This window comes from Solanum verrucosum, unplaced genomic scaffold (genome assembly GCF_900185275.1).
Source record: "Solanum verrucosum unplaced genomic scaffold, falcon-dt-bn FXZP01000115.1, whole genome shotgun sequence".
Lineage (NCBI taxonomy): Eukaryota > Viridiplantae > Streptophyta > Magnoliopsida > Solanales > Solanaceae > Solanum > Solanum verrucosum.
The window spans coordinates 3,293,258-3,314,824 of record NW_026020680.1 but is presented as its reverse complement, the minus strand read 5'-3'; the positions used below and the strand labels follow the sequence as shown (position 1 = coordinate 3,314,824).

Below are 21,567 nucleotides of genomic sequence, written 5' to 3'. Positions count from 1 at the left end.
TCTCACTTTTTTCTTTCTTAAAGCTCCCTTATATAGGAAATTTTAGCAACATATTTGGAAATAAACCTTTACCGCCTACAAATTAATCTTATTTAGGAACTTCCTTTCCATTTCCTAAAACATATTTGGAAATAAACCTTTACCGCCTACAAATTAATCTTATATAAGAAATTTTAGGAACTTCCTTTCTATTTAAACATATTTGGAAATAAACCTTTACCGTCTGCAAATTAACCTTACTTTTTTTCTACACAAAATAGGACTAGGAGTGCATAGACGGTTACTTTTGCTACTTATCTTTTAGTTACACCAATTTTCACCCCTTTATTCCTGAAAGAAATCTACCTTTTATTTGGCTTAATAATAAAACCTATTTTATCAACTAAATGTTACTCCTATTGGCTAAGTTTACAGGGTAAATAGGAGAATATTTTACCTATAAAAATTTATATTTTTGGTTAAAGAAAATAATATTGACTTGACACGGAGATTATTAAGAAATAAAGAAAAACTTAGTTATAAATTGGATGGTCATTTAAGAAATTCAAAAAATTAATTAGTAGGTGAATATTATTATTCGAAGACTTATTATGACAAACTTATTTTATTGCGAGTATTGCTAATCTTGCATAAGTGAATCGCGTTAAATAGGCTCAAATGAGCCTATTCTTGTAATAATAATAATACACATTCGCCAAATGGTATGGTATTTGGCTCCATTATCTTACTATCACATAAATAAAAACAAAACTAAAAATTAAGAAAGCTAATAATTGTTGCCAACACTTTAAAACAGAAATGAGAAAATTGAGATGGAGATTAGAGAGTGGTGTGGGAAAAAAAAATGAAGACATGAAGAAGGGATTCATTTTAGTGATTGTTATAACAGTTGCAAAGCAAGAAGAGCACTGAACAAATTTTTGAAATTGGTAGTCTCCAATCAACACAACAATTGATCATATGAATCATGTTAAGACCCCATCTCCACTATTTTATCACAGCTACCTTCCATCAACACAAATACATATCGAGTAACTCTAAATGTAACAAAACGCTTGCTTGTTAAACCACACGGATATAGTGCTCACGTTCTGAATGTGAAACTTTGCATTTGTTGCTAAATTTTAGATGAATTAGATGGTGTACTCCAAATTCTTCTCTGCTCGTTGAAGCTTCCAATTACAGCTGCCTGCGTTTTATCCCCAAGTCGTTGTGCAAAAACATTGTAATAAGCTGATGGATCCACACTCTCCAATACTTTTACTGTTTTTCCGTGCTCTTTATCAATACTGATTTCGCCATCTTCAGATTCAACTCCAGTAGCACTCACTTTTAACTTCTTCAATTCAAAGGTAGATTTTAGTGCTGACAGATCTCCAGCTACTACTGCACCAAGGATCTCACCAATAAACATATCCTGAAATATTAGGAAGTGGAGTTTGAAATAACTCAGACAATTATTGCAACGATATATCTGTTATGAATATCACCAAACAAATTGCTGGAATATATAGCAAAAAGACCAGGTGACAGGGAAACATATTGAGAAATTGAGATGAGAATTATATACCACATGTTGCTATGCAGGATGGAGCTTTTGCAGGCGATACAACCTTGACATCAAGCGCCTGGCAAAGACTGCTTCTGGTGTCCTTTCCAAGTAGAGTTTTTCAAGAATTTGAGGGAATGCACTGACTTTCCGCTGCATTCCAAGTGGAATGAGAGTGATATTATGTTCAGAACTCAGAACTGTTTTTGCAGAAAAAGGGTCAAGAAACATATTCAGTTCCGCAAATTTGTTACAAGGAACATTGATGACATTTCCCTTCTCGGTGTTATTATAATTGATGTGTCCCCCAACAATTAATATATCCTGCATCAAAATTCAGAATATAATACCTTTCAAATTAATGGAAATATCTATGATGGATATCTCAAATTCTCAACCCATGAAGCAAAACAGAGTCATTGATATGGCAAGGATTTACATAGAGATCAATCACAACGGAATAAAACAGCTATCTAAGCTAAATGATGACTTAATATGTTTATAATATGAAATTTGAGGGAGTTGACTGACAAAGGAAGTTTGCTTATGAGAGGAAAATCTACCTGAGGTCTTAGAGAAGGATCTGCAACTAAATTCTCACAGTCGAGTCAGGATGTATATATTAACATCTGGTTCCTAACTGAAGTATAGTCTTTATTCTCTCCTCAAAGACCACAAGAATGGAAGAACACTTGCCTGTATAACATTGCTTGTATTCTTTCCTTCCAGAATAAGCTTTGCTATATTAGTCAATGGGCCATTCGCCAAAATAGTAATTTTCGATCCAGGATCAAGTGATTTCACCACTGATTCCAATACTTCCAATGCTAGAGGTTGTCTGAGTTCAGGATGATCAGTATTTCGAGGAGCTCCAAATTTTACAGAATTTTCTGCTGTGTATCTGGTATTATTATATGGCTGTTATATCAGGAAATTTTTAATTGTATAATGCTATATCAGATAATAAACATGTGAAAGTTTATATAACCAAAATGAGAAAAGTAATATGTCAATGTTTGTCAAATTTCATGAATGCACAAGGGAATATATTCTTTACGCTATCAGAGTAGAGAATATACCTCCTAGGACTTCGAGGTAAAGAACGAGCTAAACCATACAAAGTGTCCGAGTCTAGAAATCCACCGCTACCTTGTGGGATAACCTTGCTGTATCTGCAGTCTCCAACTGTAGAGAAAACAGTATCAGACTGGTTCATTGCAAATCCATTTCCAAGGCCCACAGGAATGTCGTCACGACCCATCATGTGAAGCAAATCATATACACAATCAATTGTTGCAGCATTTGCCCAGCCAGTCGGACTCACTATTATAGCCTGAATTATTGAAAAGAAGTTGTTTCACATTGAAAGGCATCAATTAATTATGACAAAAAATAAATTATCCCTGTGGAATCAACTATGTTTCCCCAATAGGTTTCTCACAAAAGTGACGCAAAACAATTCTCATGACGGCTAACAACAGTTTTATCCCAAAATTGAACAGAATAGAATTTAGTTAAACATGAAGAGACATTCTGATTGAGGAAATTTACTGCAACTACAACCAATGTCTGATCAAAAACTAAATTCTTAATATTTTCAGTCGAGGATCTCACTGACAATAAGGACTATGCATAAACAGATGGAACACAACTTATGGAAGGCCAATTTACCTTGAGATTGATATCTTCTACAGGTAATTTGAGGAGATAGAAGAGAGATAGAAAGTCTCCAACACTCATATCCATATCAAAAACAAGATTCTTCCCGAAATTCTTTCCCCTCAGATCCGGTTTGTAAAATGCTTCTCTGTAATGAGGAAATTGTGTGGTGAAATTGAATCTTCCAGTGTGTTCTGCTTGGTTTAAGACCTGCAACCACGAGCAATATAGCATCGGTTTCTGCTGACTATGTTAAAACTGTAATGCAAAATGCCACAAGCAAACTTCAGCTCGGTCTGATTCAGAAAGAGACATGTACAAGTTCCAACCAATTCAGACTGAGAAATTAATTTTAAACTTACATCCAGAAAGCTAACAGAGAACTCTCTGTCTAATATGCTGCTAGCATTTCGATTAGGTTTTGCTCTAACAGCAACAAGAACAGGCACTCCTCCTGGCTTGTTAACTTCTTTTGTATAACCATCCTGATAATTGTCATCGATTTAGAACAAGTATGAAATACAGAAAGGTATCAGAAATGAATAGTAATGCAAGAACATAGAGAAGAAGAACAACACTACTATTTCATTTCTCATACTAGTTGATAGAAAACATAAATATCATACTTCGGTAAACAGGAAGGATCAACCTTTTCCACAGATGCAACATATCATCTGTTATTAAGATGAAAGAGGAAATCATATTTCAGATAGAAAAAATCAATCACCTGGCATCTTCCCCTTCTGTTCTTGACTATGCAAAAAGGATCACGAAGTCTCGTCTGAACATGGCCGCTGTGTACTCCATTTCTTTCTAAGTTGAACCTTGGAGTTTTACTACCATCAAAGAATGGATTTGATCCATCAGATACACCATATGGCTTATTTGAAGTAATTACAGTAACATTGATATACTCCATTTCAGCAAATTCATTTTCTCCTTGGTGTTTATGTTGTTTATGCATGATTGAAGAAGATATACCCGACATAAATGAGTCCCACATAAAATAACTCTGCGTATATCACATTCTCCTCAGTAATCAAACAAATGTCTTTAGTACCACAGAATTTTAAGTTCTATATTCCTGGATTGTTACCCTATAGAATTGGTCATCGAACCATGTATCGCGAATGATTTTCAGAGACTTGAAACAGTATTGTGCTTCATAGGTGTGTTGATTCTTCTCAAAGGTCTCCAAAAAGTTTTATTCACAAGAATGGTGTTAGTGGCATCCAATGGGACAATAGTAATTGGAATGTCCGAATGAATAACCTGCAAGATAATATAATGATAACAGCTCCTGTTCATTTAAGATTAGCAAGACATATGGCTACAAATATCAAAACAAAGGAGTTCACAACTTAACGCATACGGGTACATGTAATACCTGATATGCAGCAAAAGGATCCATAAATATGTTGAACTCTGCATAAGGATTGCTTGTGAAATCTGTAAATAAATTACCACGGTCACCACATTGTTGAGGTTGGCAAGAGGGACTGGCATCGTCTGGACAGCAACCTTTAGGGTTCTTTGACCTTATGCCACCCCCCATGATGTAAATGTGCTCAACATTTTTCTTTAAATGTGGATTACTTAGAAGAAACAAAGCAAAATTAGTAAGTGATCCAATAAGGAAAACTACTGTGGGGCCAGCTGAAATCGTTTCAATCATTACTTTCTGAGCTGTTGGCTGTCGAAGAGGTGAATATGTTCTCGTGCCCTGTTTACAAGTTCCATAAGAAATAAAGTTTTTATCCAGAAAGAAAATTATTAAAAGGTGCAGAAGGAAAATAAGAAATGATGAGATTATGCTTCATCAAGTCATGTTATTTGTGAGGGACAGAACTAATCTTGTGCTCAGCCATTATCAACATACAAGCAAGACTATAATTCACGTTCTTTTTTTTTTCCTTTTCCATAAATTAAATCCCATTTCTTTACCAACAGACAATCCAAGCTAGCCTAGTCACTATATGAATCCTCTATATCCATTTCACCTCCATTTAGACACATCGCATCCCGATTCTCAATCAGATCCCAGTGTTTTACCCATGAAAAAAAGTAGTACACTAGTTACCTTATCCCAAATTATCATGAGACCAGACAGAGACACATTTGAGTGAGACATGATCCTTTTGCAGTCAAAAGTTACTTTCTCCAGCCTTTCCCCTAATCTCCCATGCACCTGCAGCAAGTGCTAAGCGTACTGTGGAAACACGAGTCTCAGGCACAATTTTGGTGTTTGAGTGAAGCAAGAAGAGGCCAAGGGTACTGAGGGAATGAAGGTGACTTAGTCATGAGGTGCCGAAATTTGGCAGTTCTTACTGAACTGAAGCAAGAAATCCTCTGGAAATGGTAAGATCTGTTTTATAGAAAATGTAGAGGAAAAGGGGAAGTAAACAGGAACATAGTGATGCATCATTTCTTGAATAGCCAGACAAGAAGAGAATGGAACCCTAACCATAGAGTTGAAATCAATCTGCATATTAATAAGTCTAAAATGTTGCCAGTGTCCTATGATCGTAGTCAAGACACATGCATTAGAGAATTGAACATCTGTATCGCATGAACTAAAGAGGTGGGAGGGAGGAAACTGATTATTTTACTATATCCTAGTTCGGCACTTTGATGGATATAATAAAAACCGAATTACAAGTAATCCTCTACAAATATGATTTTATTCGCTTTCCAGCACAAATAGCTTGTCTATATCTACAATGCAAGAAAATACCTGTGGAAGGAAGCTCTTCCGAAACCCATAATTTGAGTCAATGTCCAGACGTCCTCCATGACCCACAGGAATAGTTTGCCTATATCTACAATATCCAGCTGTACCATTTCCCTGAGGAAAACAGTGAGATGTTAGAAGCACATTACAAATAGAATAATGAAAAGATATTGCAGAAGTATAATTAAACATTTTGTTTTACATCACTACAAATATTTTTAACTTGCAGACGTGATTGAAAAGTCGAGAACTCAGAAAACCTTTCTTCACCTGATCTATCATAGGCAGATATCCACCAACATTTGGCAGAATGGTACTATCAGGAAGTATTCCACCTTCACCTCCCACACCAACAGCAATATCATCGCGCCCCATCATGTAAAGAATGTCATACACTTGATTAACAGCATGCCCTGCATCACTCCATGCATTTGTGCTAATAGTTACTGCCTGCAGCAAAAAGAATACTCAACTAATTTTCTATATGACACATTATTTAATGAAATGGTGATACAATTAGCCCAAACTGTCAGAGGGGCCTACTATCCGCAAAGACTACTCCAAGTGGCCCATTAAATGCTATCAACAGTGTAAGTGAAGATACAAATTCAGAGTCCTTGCTTCGAACAATTTTTACATGTGCTTTATGAGTAACAGAAAGAATGATGAATATCTTCACACCTTAGCTTAATAAATATTTCAAATCATGACATGAAAGCCAAGATAAGAAATCGACAATTACAAGTTTGAAAGATCCCAGCACTCAACTAAAGAAGGGAAGAAAAAGTGACTTTTGTTTAAAGAATGAGCAATTAGTTTAGTCTACCTATTAAATAACGGGTAGGGAAAGTTACTCATGGAAAGAAAGGAAGCTCAAATGTTAGGAAGAAAAAGAGAGCATCTACAAACTGAAATTTCTTGAAAAACAGTGTTGGCAGGTCAACTTGCATGCACTTGTTGGTACCTATTACCTATTACTGGGATCTCTGTAAACCAAAAGTTAGCCAGATTAAATAATTTAGAGAAAAGTGATGAAAATACCTGTGAACTTGGAGCAAATTATTAGTTTCATGCCTGCCTGAACTATTGACAGAATGGCAATGAGGCGGGGCGGGGAAGGCAAAATCTTGATTTTTTAAAATTATGCAGGTTCGGGTCTCCTCCAATATTTATTAATGCAGTTATACAATCTGCATTTGAGCAACTCTAGGAGATAACCAGCTTTGCAATAATGAACATGTATTTACAGGCAAGAATAATATATTCAATCATAAAATAATGAAAGAATTTATTCTCTAAATATTATAAACTATCATGTTCTATTAAATAAAGAAAATGATAAAAACATATTCTTTAGGAGAAAGTCCCAACCTTTAATAAAACAAACATGGACACCCATCTATGCTGCTTTGAAAAATACGGAGCAGTAAACAATTTAATGGAGCGGGTTTATAAAATAGTTATCGATGAAAATTTTGTTAATAGCCTAATAATAGTTTTAAATCAATTGTTAAATTATTCTAATTTGGCGAAAATTTAGGGGTGTATTTCACTCATGTTGCAAGATCAGAGAAGTATTTAAGTTCAGTTAGTCAAGTAAAAAAATATTTTTAAGTGTGTCAATAGTTTGATTATGAAACTAATAATTCGCTATATTTTCAATACTTCTCTCAATAATTTACTATAGTGTCTCCTCTAGTAAACTCCGGCAATGTGAGCTTGTTCACATTGCAAGTCCCAAGCTCGGATAAAGAAGGATGATTGTGGAAGGTCAATCAGAAACAACCTCCCTACCCAATAAATGTACGGACGGGTAAGGCAGCATACATCTTACCCTCCTTAGAGTGTGGGTCTGTTGTTGTTGTCTCCAATTGGGCATGCAAATTACAAATTAACTAGGTAAGGCAATAATACTATATTTTTTATTGAAATATAAAGTAGAGTGAAGTGAAAGCAAACCTGCAAGTCGATTTGGGATGGGTTAAGCTTCAAAAGATACAATAGAGCAAAGATATCATCAGTACCCATGTCTGTATCCAAAAGAACTCGATGACCCTTTACTCCATTCCACCCAAAAATTGAAATTACAGTCATCATTAAAACTGCTTTGCCTAAAAAACCCAGAAACACCATTGTCTCTTTCTCTTTCATCACTACAAAAGCAGAAGCTCTGATTCTTGATTCTGTTAGGTGAATTTCAATCTTCTGAAAAGAAAAATAAACAGCTTCTAACAATTTAGCTATATAATAGGATCAGCAACTTTGTCTGCTACAACTAGTTGGAATCTTTCTATAAATGCTGAACATAGTTATCCGCATTTTTGTATGGTCGCACTATAGTGATGGGTGTTTGATTCTTCCATTCATTTTATCAAATTTTTATCGAGATAAAGATTAAACAAATATTTTATTTTATTTTTAGTTTCATACTATTATTGGGAGCGCAAATTTCATATTTAACTATCACTTATTAATTTGTGAAATACATATATCTTTTTTATTACACTTTCGTCATGGTCTGTGTAATAAACTCTTTTTTTATTTAAGAAAATTATCACACCATACTCTGTATGGACAAAACATTTCATAACAAAAATTAAATAAATTGTTAATATTAGTTAAAGTTAAAAATTAAAGTATTAATATTCCCAAAAAGTTATAAAATAAAGTGTAAAATATTTTTCTTACCCTACTCCACCTCTTCTAGAGTTGCATATCGGTCGGTTCGGTTCAGTTTTGAAGTCTGTCGGTTCAACAAATCGTTATCGGTTTGTAGACATCCTGAACCGTTAAGAACCATTAAGATATTAGCTTATCGATTATCGCCGCATCGGTTTATTGGCTATTGATCGTTATCGGTTCAGTTATTGGTTTAACCGTTAAGATTTGACACAAAAAATAAATAATTGAAAATCACTTAGAAACGTGGTGACAAAACCAAATAAATCATGCACATGAGTTGATAAATTGTATCTTGTTAAAAACAACACTAACACATTGTAAATAACCGAAAGTTTGAGACTGACATAAATAAAAATATGAAACTAAATTCTAAGTCAAGGACTTTATATACCAAAATGGTATAAATATAATTTATTAATTTACTATCGGGTTATTTGTTAACCCATTAAGAAAAAATCTCAAACCGTTAAGAACAAATAACCCGATAATAAAAAAAATCAAAATTGTTAAACCAATAACCCATTACCGATGAACTAATAACTTTTTTTGGGTTCAGACTATCAATTTCGGTTCGATTTTGAACAACCCTTACCCCTTCCTCTCACCATATTCCTCCCATCCCAAACTTTTAGTATTTTTTTAAACCAATCCCTTCAAATAATAATTTAGATATTATTTTAATTTTTTTTAAAAATAAAAATTTCTACACCCCACATAGCCCTCCGCTTTTAATTTTTTCTCGTTTTGTATTAAATATTTATATATATATTTTTTAAAATATATTTTTTTTACTTGCCGCAAAAAAAAAATTAGAATAAAATTTTTTATTTCTGTTATATTCGGTACGCAAGTAGAAAAAAATATTTTCCTAAAAATATATGTACGCATATAGAGATAATATCTCAAATGGTCACTCAACTATGAACTTTTTACTCAGAAAATCACTCAACTTTGGTTTTTAATTGAAAAATCACTCAACTATGAGTTTTTTTCCTCAGAAAGTCACTCAATTGAGTTATTTTCTCAGAAAGTCACTAAACTTAGTTTTACTTACAAAGTCACTCAACTATGAATATTTTATTTACAAAGTCAATCAACAAATTCAATTGATTTTTCATTAAAATTTACTAACATAAATTTTTTACTTCTAACCAAAATTTAAGAAATAAAAAGATATTTTACTGCCAAACTATTCACCACTCAAATTGGAAACAAGTTTTAGTTAATTGGATTATCATATGATTTCAGAAGCAGATTAGCTTAAAGATCACAACAGAGTCGATCGTTTCCTTATCTTCTTTTTTTTTAATTCCATAATAACCCGTAACCGCTATAATCTTTGTCACAGTCTTTGCCCTTCGGATGAGCACTTTGTGTGCACTGGTTAAACTCTCCACTGTGTAATAGCCTACAAATTGAGTGACTTTCTGAGAAAATAATTCATAGTTGAGTGACCATCTGAGATATTATCTCTACACATCCAACACAAAATGAGAAAAATGTAAGAAAAAAATAAAAATAAATTAGGAGTGGAGGGTTAGACGGGGTGGGGTAGAATTATTTTTTTTAGGAAGGAGTGGGGGAGGGGGTGAGGTCTAAATTTTTTTAAAATAAAAGGACGGGGGATTGTCATGGGGGGAGGGGGGGAGGGGGTGAGGTCTAAATTTTTTTAAAATAAAAGGACGGGGGATTGTCGTGGGGGGAGGGGGGGAGGGGGAGGAGATGGTGGAATGGGGTGAGATTTTTTTGTTGTTGTTGGATAGTGACACTTTAATTTTTAGTTTTCAACTAATATTAATAGTTTATTTAATTTTTGTTAATGTGGAATATTTTATTCATGTTGCAAGGTTATTGCAAATAAAAAAGAGTGTATGACACACAAAGTCGTCAATATAGGCTAGGCCCATTGGGCCGGCCTGGCCTAACCCGAGATTTGATAGGATTGGGCTATGATTTTTGGAGCCCATTTAAGAAAAGAGTTTTTTAGCCCGGCCTGAATAAGTTTGCCGATTTGTGGGGCTTGAGAAATATGGATAGGGCCGGCCTGTGGGCCAAATAAAAATTAATTAAAAAATAAAATAGAGTATTAAAAATAACAAGAGTCTTAACTCAAAATCAGTTTAAAGTTTGAAATATTACAATTTAAATACAAATTATGTTTATTAAATATGTATTATGTAAAAGAAAAATTCCCTAAAATTTCTAGGAATCACTACATAGGCCGTAGCCTATGGAATATTGTCATAGTTTTGTGTTTTATTATGATCATTGGAAAACAATTATGTTTATATTTTTTATTTAGCTATTTATGTTTTTACTTGAAATCAAACTTAATAAATATTATAAAAATAATTTTATTTGTGGATTTGATTAACAAGTAGTAACACTAACATCATGTAATATTATATTGTCGATATTTATGATAATATTTTTAAATTATAATTTAATTTTAAAAGATTTTAAAAATATATTTTTACGAAAAGCGGGCTGGCCCGGCAAGCCCGTAGCCCACGTATTTGTGGGTTGGGCTGACCATTTTTTGGCCCACACCAAAAATGGGCTAGCCCGGCCTGACCCGTCAAACTTCAAAGCCTGTATGGGTTAGCCCGAATGGCCAGGGTGGGCCAGCCCATATTGACAGCTCTAATGACACACATCACTGATGTATGTTTTTCAAACTAATAAAATGATAGTTTACGTATGAAACACACTCTCAATTGTTTAGGTATGAAACCCAAAAAAGGTGAACAGTTTAAGTGTGTTTTGACACTTATCTCATTTTTATTTGATTTTTTGGTTTTTCATTTTGAAAAAATGTGTATCCAACATCAAATCAAATTAATTTGATTTGTTTTTTAAATTTGATGTTTTTAAAATAATTTTTTCAGTGTAAAAAATAAATAAAATAAGCACCAAATCATTAAAGTATAAGATCAAAATTTTATACTTTTAGACCAAACTATTTAATTTTTAAAAAATATATATATATTTTTAAAAATTAAATATTTTTCCTAGAAATGTACATTTTTATAGACCAAACATACATTAATTGGATGCAAATTCGATTCTCAGAGAAAGGTTCATTAACCAAAAAAGTACTTACATACATTAATTAGATGTTACCATTCTCATGTTAGATGCAATTTCGATTTCTTTAAAAAATATGAATTAATATATGATAATTAAAGAGTAAAGAGATTTATAAAAATGGACCAAAAAATTTTGAGCCAAAGTTAAATACAATTCAGATTTTAAAAAATAATTAATAAAAATTCAGTTTTTTCAGTACACAGAAGAACCGAGACACTTACAGGCTAAACACTATATCGAAAAATTAAAATTTTTAATAAATAAATTAATTAAAACCGATAGAAGAATCGAAAAATTGTATCGATATAAATGTTTGAATCTCAAACCAATTTGAATGTTGACATATTAGTATTGAAATTTAAATATTAAATGAGTGAAATAATTTATTTTTTCGACATTTGAATATATAAATCTATCTTTATTAAATATAAAATAATTAATTTAATATTATATTGATAAAATATTCTTAAGAAATTATCTGGTGTATTGATGAAAGTGATAACTAGAGATGATGATTGAAAATTGAAATAATGATATTGTTAGTAATAGTTAGTGATAATGATGGTTGACAGTAATGTTGGCTAGTGAATTGATGGCGTGGATGATAGTAATAGTAATGAATGATGGTGATTGATGATGGTTGATGATATATATTAGCGACTAGTGATAGTGATTCAAGAATGATTTGTGATTATTGTTATGGTGGTAATTAATACTCTAGTAGTTATGTAAATAATGGCTAGTGTAAATGATGATGGATTATAGTGATTTGTAATGGTGATTATTGTGGGTGATTATGATAGCAGTTGATAATGATGGGTGACAACAATAATGATGATGGGTTATGAATGGATGACGTTGGAGAACTGCATTTTTGTAAAACTTTTGAATGGATATTTTAATGATATTAAAATTTTGTTATAGATCTTAATATTCAGATTTAATCATATATTAAGTGAGTGATTAAGATTTAAATCTTAAAACAAATAAACTCTTGGAAATGCATATGAAAATTGACTTCGAGTGTAATTATCTTCTCCCTCCCCCCGGAGTTTCACCTTTACTTCTTTGGAGACTCGAACTCATAACTTTAGAATTAAAAGTAAAAAGTATTTATTATCCGAACAACTCCTCTTAATAACAAAGAATCAGATATAATTAGGAGAAGATAATTACCATCTCCAAGTGGACAGACAGTGGGATTGGAAGTGAGAATTGTGGATTATTATAAAGTTACTTTAGTTTCTTTTTCAATTTTGTCTTTACTTTCTTTTTCAATTTTGTTTTTTTATTTCTATTGTTTTAATATTTTTTTTTAAAATATATTTTTTTCATTTTTCATTATTTATCTTTCATTTGCTTTCTTCTAATTTTCCAATCATTTGCTTCTTGAATCTCATGTAATTAATCGTTTTTTTTAAATTTATTTATTCTAGTGTATGATTAAAGTAGAATCTCATTGTTGGAAGATGTTATAGATTTAATGTATTTCTTTTCTTTTAAATTATATATGCTTAAGTAATATTCTAATTTTGTGTTAGAAAATTTGACATAAGAGTATTATGTTGTTTATTTATTTTGAATTTTAAATTCATACTATATTTTCGATTTCAATTTATTTGCTTTAATAGTATTGACTTTTTATTTCTTTTTTAAAAATTTTAAATTTATGTTATATTTTTTATTTCAATTTATCTGTTTTAGTAGTATTGACTCTTTGATTGTGTCTGATAACATATAAAGCTCGAAGGTTGTTCCCGTCCCTATTGGGGGAGATGTCAACCATCTCTCCTTTCTTCAAACACACTGACTTTATTTAATTATAATTGATAAATTATTTTTTTGTCAAATATTTGAATAATTTTGTAACACTATATTTATAATATTACAAATTGTTTTTGTTAAACATGCATCCTATGATGTTCTTTACAAAAATTTCTTTTATTTTGTGATTAATTAAATTAAAATATTATTAATTTATATATGTATGTACTATTTTTTAAAATAATATTAGTTAAAAGTTATATGTTTATTAACTAATATATTTTTAAGAGACAATATATATTTTAAATATCTAATTTAATATTATTTATAAAGGCACATATTTGCAAATATCAATTTTTAGTTTTGATATTTTTGGTGATTAACTTTTATTTTGATATTTTTGATGATTAAATTTTAATTTAAAACTTTATCTAACTATTACACTTGTGTAAGTACACTTTTAATCACATTTAGTCAAACAAATAGGTCATCATAATTACTATACTATGTAATCACTACATTGTGTAATTACACTAATTTCAATTATCAAGTGACTTTTCAAACAAACATGTGATATAAATAATTAAAACGATTAAGTTCTACCAGTAGACTTGCTAAATCCCTGAACCACAACGTACTTAGTACTGATGTCACATAGAAATATGTTTTTAGATCCACTTTGAAAATCCTCTTCTTATTTTTTTATTATTATTTGTTGAAATAAATAATACATAAATGAAGGTCAATCCCAACTAATTTTGACAAGGAAATATAGTTTGATTGAATGAATATAAAAAGTAGTACACTACATGACATATAGACATGCATTCAATGAAACTTTTTACACTAATCTTTCATAAAATTCTCAATGAACGTTCACTTATAATAGAATCACAGCTCCCTTTTTACATAATAGTTAGTGACAAATGCTCAACTAGGCAACCAGTAAGATTTGAACTCGCGACATTCTGACCTATCGCGCCATTGGACTATCCCGTTAGGGACAACCAGAGTACACGGCTACATGTCGATATGCAGAAAGAACATGAACAGACCTACTTGAGATTTGGAATTTTCAATCAGTGTGTACTCCAATAGCATCTTTCTGCATGCTAAGATCGCCTCCATAGTCTGGATAGCGGCTTCTTTGGCAATGGGCTTGTATCAGTACTAGAAAACTCCCACTTAGCAATGATACCGTCCCATCCAGAGCTAACGAGCGTAGGGTAGTAAGGGTGCCAGTTACAGTCTCTCACCGGCTCCTGATGGTAATCAAGTTTTGCAACCTGAGCTCCACTCACCTACAAAAGGAATGAACAAGATGCATGATAGTAATTGGCATCCAAGGATTTATCAAGTCCCTTGCTTCCAAAACAAATTTAATGTGATATGCGCAAAAGCTACCCCAGACACCACATATCATCAAAAAAAGAAAGATATACGGGATGTGCAGCTTGACCTTCGTATTATATTACATGAAGCATGCCCAGCATTGGAACTTGGAAGCGACTAATATGAAAGGGCATGCTCAAACTTCTTTTTCTCTAATTGACCATCTAATTGGATACATAACATTTTTCTTAAGCTAATCTTTGACTGCTTAATCATCAAGTTAGAGAAAGGGGAGTTCAAAACCATAGTTCCACCAGTCTCTCAGATTATCAAGCTATCAGTAATTGGCATTAACAGATCCAATCACTCAAAGGTGCAGAAACTCCAAGCAGAATGCATGTATCCAAGTCCTATAAAGCACTTAGCAGATTGCGACAAAAGATTCACTAGCTAATGAACCTAATATTGATTTATGAAGCAATAAAGTAGGATGTTGAAAAGAAAAAAGAGCAAATCAAATAAGGGTATAAAACTCCAAGCATACCACATCATAGATATAGACAGAAGAATCGCTTGATCCAGTGTAGATGAACTTCTGCCCTGTGCTGCAAATTATAAATTTTGCTGATTAGACGACTGTTCTACAGATGGCATCAAATACCAGAATCAAGGACCATAACGCAACACACTATAGAAACATGAGTCGGAAGGTTAATAGATTCATGAATCATGATAAAACTAGTTAATATTATGAGTGTCTTTGGTTGGTCAAAATGTTTTGGAGAACACTTTCTCTACGAAAATAAGTTCCTTAAAAATGAGGAAAATGAGCTCAATAATTGAAGTAGGGAAAACAAGTTGCATAAGTCACATTCCAAGTTAATTGTCTCCTCCCCCCCACCAAACACCTCCAACCTCCACCCCTTGACCATCCCACCCCCGAACCCTCACTCATCCCACCCTCATATTGTTTTACTAGATTACATATAAATGCTCTTGAAATAAAAAAAAAATGTGTACTTACCAAAACTAGAAAATAAGGAACACTTGTTTTCTAGGAGAACATTTTCTGTGGAAAATATTTTCCTTCTAACCAAACACTTAAAGCTGAAGTAATTCCTTGATTTAACTGTTGATTATACCAAACAAATATTGGACATTGGTCTTGTCCCTTAGGTGAGGATATCTCACGAAAAATCCATGAAGTTAAGAAAATCAATTCCACGATTTCACTCTATTTGTAATCCAATATAAAAATCAATTGGTTCCATAATACAAGCAATAAAACTGATGCCAATTAACTTGGAACATTCAAAAGTCTGGAATTCTTGAGCAGCTGCAAAGAAACAATTATGATATGCAGAGGCACTAAAAATTCCAAAGCTGACAAACTATACTTATAGAAGTAAGAAAAGCTGGCTAAATATTTTAATCAGAAACATGTTTAGCAAAGAAAACTCAACACGTATTAAGGCATGAACCACCAACCTATGTGCAGGAGAGAAATAACAGCGGATAAGAGTGCGCAAGACTGAGTGGCCTTTATAAGTAGCCAATGACAGGTCATGTGGATTTCTCTTGTTTCTAACATGCTCTGGGTAGTCCATCCATCTGTAATCCCAGTCATAACTTCTAGGCCTTGGGGAGCTATACAAAAGAAAGTAGTCTTATTAGCAGTGTGAATGAGATCTTCTTTGGACTCAAGTGGCAACCATTATAGAACAATTCCAAACAGGTTAAACCAATAAGCCTACTCTCTGCACAACACACTCAAATATTTCTATGTAATGAAGGGTAGAGCAAATTACTCAGGCAATGTAGGCCCTCATGATTCAAATGCACTGATTGGTCATGTACTGAAGCACAAGTGAACAGGGAAAAGAAAATCACTTCAAGGACTAAGTATGCCCATGGGGTGCGGGTGCGGAAAGGAAGATGTATCGAGGAAAAAGTAGGAAAGGGTGACGGACAACACAAAATAAAGAAAAGAAAAAAGGATCAAGTGAGACATACTAATTAATGTTAGAAGACATTTTCCTTATATCCCAGAGTTTGATAGCCTGATCTTTCCCATTTGAGATAAGATACCGGCCATCTCCTCGAGTGTCAACATATGTAATGCCTTCTAGATGTCCAATAAGAACCCCAGCTGCTTGCTCTCTAGTACCAAAACAACGCCTGTCCCAAACCTGAATATGATCAAGAGCCCTTTCTAAGTCAAACAGATAAATACTTGCAAATTCTAAGAAAAGAGACACCATCAGTATTTCGGCGGCCCATGAGAATCCTAATGAATCCTCCAATGCTAGTTAAAAAGAAGCATTTTTTAACAACTTACAAGAATCATTAAGGGGTAAGAAGCTGATTTTAGTTATGGTACAAACACCATCGGTAAACAGAACTATAAATGACAAAAGGGTTCCATATGACCAATCTATCTGAATTTTAACAGAGAACAGCATCATGAAATATGCTTCACTAGACAGACATTTTACCAGTCTTGGGTTGGTTAAGTAACAGCAGAAGTAGCCCAGAAAATGGTCATAGGAAATGAATTAAGTCCATCAAAAAGTAGGATAAACTTACCTTACACAGGCTATCATCGCTTCCAGAATATATGAGGTGTCCAGTTTCATCAGCAAAGCATACAGCATTAACATCAGACTGCAATGAAAAATAGCAATCGAATTACAGTATGCTTTTACATCTGTGTAGGGGAATATCTAAGAACCTGAAAGAGTAGCTACAAGATGTCTATTATAGCATGTGATGCATTTAGTATAAAGCATAAGACACCCACTTCACAAGTTTTCGACATCAGATGGCCAAGTTTAATGGATATTTTGGTCAAACTTGTGAATTGAAGTTCTTGAGGAAATAACTTAAAAGTTACTCAGGAACATAGCACAACAAGGTAAAATGCTGCGGTACCAAAATAAGTTCTATTATGATATTCTAGGAAATTCTTCGTTAAAAGAAGCATTTTACTGTATGCATATATTGAGAACATAAATCAACACTAAATCTGCGAGTCAGAAATTCTATGATCATGCTAAAATACTAATGTCCTCTTTCAGGAAAGTGATAGGGTAAAACTTCCCAGATCAGCAAAAAGAACAGAAAGAAAAGTGACTTGCTAAGGGGAAATGCAACATAAAAGGAAATGTCATAACAATGTATACACAGGTTCTAAGAACCAGCTCTCACTTCAGTGTAATTAACTTTTGTAGGCTCAACTCTTTCCCTCACCAAAAGAAGAGAGATAAGAAATGCTAAATTAGATATAGCACTTATAATATTTAAATCATCTGATGACGGTAACATTATTTCAAGGTACCTAATTCAGGGGCACACCCAAATTCTTTTTAGATTTCATGAGAAGATAAACTTGGAAAATAACATCTTATGAAGATGATACCAAAATGATTGGTTAGCCATATCTGCTATTACTAGAAGAATATCACAATACCGTATGAGCCGGAATTTGGAGACTTAGCCTTTTTGCTTCAAGATCATAAACATATATTGAACTGTCGCTGCTGCCAGCAACAAGTTCTCGCCCATCAGTAGAGAACTTCACAGAGAATATTCCAAATGTATAATTGTCATAATCATAGGTAGGGGAAGAAAATTCCAAGCCTTCATGAATTTCCTGCAGAAAAAGAGGAAATACCAGAAAAATTAACACACACCAAAACTCACGAACTATATGCTTAAAAGTTATGCTGTCATTGTAATGACTTAAACCAAGTTAAGATGGGTGGCCATATCATCAAGGACCAGATGCCCTCCTTAAATTGAACTTTCAGAAAAATGCAGCCAAAGCTCATCTACCTAATTACTATTTACTAAACCCTTTTGTAAAGAAGCTACCCATCCGTAGGAGATCTAAGGAGGGGTACTGGGGTCAGACTTCTGCACAATAGCTTCCCATTAGAAGATCTAAAGAAGAGTCAGATACACACTAGAGCTTCAAACTAATTTGCTTTTGATCACAGATCGGGAGAACTAGTAACAACTACTTTTAAGGCACTAGTTGAAAATTAACTAGAAATTGATCTGAGTATTGCTGAACTGCAAGGTATTAGATACTCTCATCATGTGGTTGATTGATCACTTTCAGCATAAATCCTCTTTTAGAAATAGTGACAAGAATCGAAGTGCCAAGTGAGGTCCAATATTCATGATACCATAACAAAAAGCAAGAATCTTCTGTTGTTTATCCTCCACCACATCATTGATATACATTAGTGTATGCAAAATCCAGAAGGGGTGAAGTAAGAGGGTTCAAAGTATGCATAACCGAAGTATGAAACTGTAGTGTATTTTTTCACTTGTTGGTCTTATGAATGCAAAAGAAAGTTGAAATTTAATACTATCACAGTTAAAAACACCTCTATTACTAAACAAAGTCTTTCGTATACGGCTATCAAAAACCTACATTGACACTTGAGGGCATTGATTATAGAAGCTCACTATGACAATCATGGCATACACCATTTCATACCCAATGACTCCCTTAAATAAGACCTCCAATTGTCCCAATGGAAGTTATAGTGGCACAATTACTTCCCTATAACGAGGCACAACCTATCACTTCTTGCTGAACCAACTAATATAACAAGATGCACAGGATACATTAAATTAGCATCATCACCTTAATTACCCTAAAAGTAAAGGGGACGCAAATGATGTCTGCACTGTTCATGCAGGTGATCAGAAATTATAACAAAATTTCAGATTCTTCATTTGAAAACCAGAATACTGGTAAAAGTTAGTTCCTCTGTATTTGAAATCTACAGTCATCCTTTTATCACGAAATTCACAGGAGTACACATTAATGACTTCTATGATATCAACAGGTGATAGAATAGTGCAGCAAAGATGCATATCATAAGTCTTCTATCTTTTACATGTTTTGACATATAACAAGTAAAACATACCGTAACATTTGCAACAGACTGTTTCATGCCAGATCCAACATCAACAATATGGACAATGGGTGAAATACTGGAATAAACCTGTGGATCAACACATAAAAACCAACTCAGAATAGTGACAGAAGAAATGACAGCAGAAAACCATGGTGTATTAGATGCTATGTTAACCAAATTCAATAAGTTATAGACTTATAGATGAATCACATATTAGGAGCTCGCGATAATGTACTGAAAGTATATTTCATGATGTAACAAGAAAAACAAAGCTTATCCTCAATGTCACAGACTCTGTTAAAGCAAAACAGAAATAAAGTAGCCAGATTTATTGGGAAGGCGTTCATTTCAATATCTATAAATGGTGTTACGCAAGAAAACCACATCTACAGAGTCAAGAAATACTTAGTATCTTTTAGCTGATTCCTGGAAGCATAAGAACCAACCAAATCCCATTTATAACCACATGGACAAGGACTAATTATGCACAAAGTTGTATTAGTCATCACGAACTTACAAGAAAACGTTGATCAGGAGAAAGCGACGTATCAGTGATTGTCCATCTCAAACTTTTTGCTCTAATATCCTTCTGGATTTTCCAGCCATGATCAACATTATATATCCTAATATGACTTTCCTGTTTCCAGGAAGAACAATAAGATCATAACACGACAATAGTCATGAAAAATAATAAAAACTCTCTTATGTTTTCCGGAAATAGAAAATTCAGCTACATGGATCAAACCTGAAATCCAGCAACAAAAAGAGAACCATCCGTCGAAAACTGTGAAACATAAGCACAGCTCCTCATTTGGTCAACTACAGAAGGACCATTTGTTGGAAGATACCGGCTCAGAAGATGACAACAATCAGATGACGAAAATCTTCCTCTGCCTGTATAATTCCCTTCTCTAGCAGCCAACATTTTAACAGATGAAACTGGTTCTTTTCCCTTGCCAGGAAGCAGGTGTCTCATTCTTTCATGGGGATTTGACCTAATCTTTGTAAGTTGGGAAATTTCATGATCAAGAACACTTGTTCCACCTCTTTCATCAATAAGTTTCATCCCATCTCCCCTAGCCCTTTCATTCAAGAACCTTCTAGACCTGCTCATTGTCTATCTTTGTCACTTCCCCTCAAAGTACCTAACCATGCTACACCAAACTGAAGAACAAATTTTAAGTAAGATGGGGCAGTCAAATCAAAACACTAGCTATCAAAATGAACTGAGGTAATCTGAACAACCCCTTTAGCTTTGAATTCCAAAAGATTGAATCTTTTTCATACAACATACAGAAAGAAATGAAGTGAGGTAATCTGAACAACCCCTTTAGCTTCAAATTCCAAAAGATTGAATCTTTTTCATACAACATACAGAAAAAAGTTCTTAGGATCAAATTAGACAGTTATAGCGAGCAATAGAACATGTAAAGAAGTGAACTGAAATGGGAAAAGAAAAGTTTGATACCTTAGGATTGAGAAGAAGGTGCAGAATCCAAGAAAGTAAATTTTGATTTTGTTGAAATTGCTGACGGTCTGTGTAGCGAATACGTGGAAGTAGAGGGTCTACTCCTGGAAGTTAGAAAATCCGCAACACCTATTGGATTTAGCTAATAGCTGGGGTGTTCTGGTAAGGCCCCTGGTTGGATCACATATAACTTAGAGCAGGTCGGTTTGGTGGTTATTGGTCAAAATTAGTAATTAATTAATTTTTAAATTATACATTTATTAATTTGACTGTTATAGTTTTGATTCGATTTAATTTGATTGTTTGATTATTAATCATACACTAAGATAAAAAGACAAGGTAGAGAGTAGAAAAAACA

The 21,567-nt window shown here is 33.3% G+C and overlaps 1 protein-coding gene and 2 pseudogenes across 1 annotated transcript; all 3 read right to left on the bottom strand.

The window, feature by feature from the left end:
• Positions 1–905: 905 nt before the first annotated feature.
• On the bottom strand, positions 906–8,095 carry LOC125812326 (nucleoside hydrolase 4-like; annotated as a pseudogene).
• Positions 8,096–13,364: 5,269 nt separating this feature from the next.
• LOC125812336 (U6atac minor spliceosomal RNA) lies at positions 13,365–13,516 on the bottom strand (annotated as a pseudogene).
• Positions 13,517–14,398: 882 nt separating this feature from the next.
• On the bottom strand, positions 14,399–21,394 carry LOC125812298 (LEC14B homolog). Its single transcript, XM_049491809.1, has 10 exons — positions 21,210–21,394; positions 20,487–20,905; positions 20,259–20,378; positions 19,751–19,828; positions 18,277–18,459; positions 17,394–17,471; positions 16,821–16,996; positions 16,296–16,454; positions 15,352–15,412; positions 14,399–14,776 (listed from the first exon to the last, which is right to left on the bottom strand). The coding sequence occupies exons 2-10, from the start codon at positions 20,853–20,855 to the stop codon at positions 14,588–14,590; spliced, it is 1,413 nt and encodes a 470-aa protein (XP_049347766.1). The 5' UTR covers positions 20,856–20,905; positions 21,210–21,394; the 3' UTR covers positions 14,399–14,587.
• Positions 21,395–21,567: the final 173 nt, after the last annotated feature.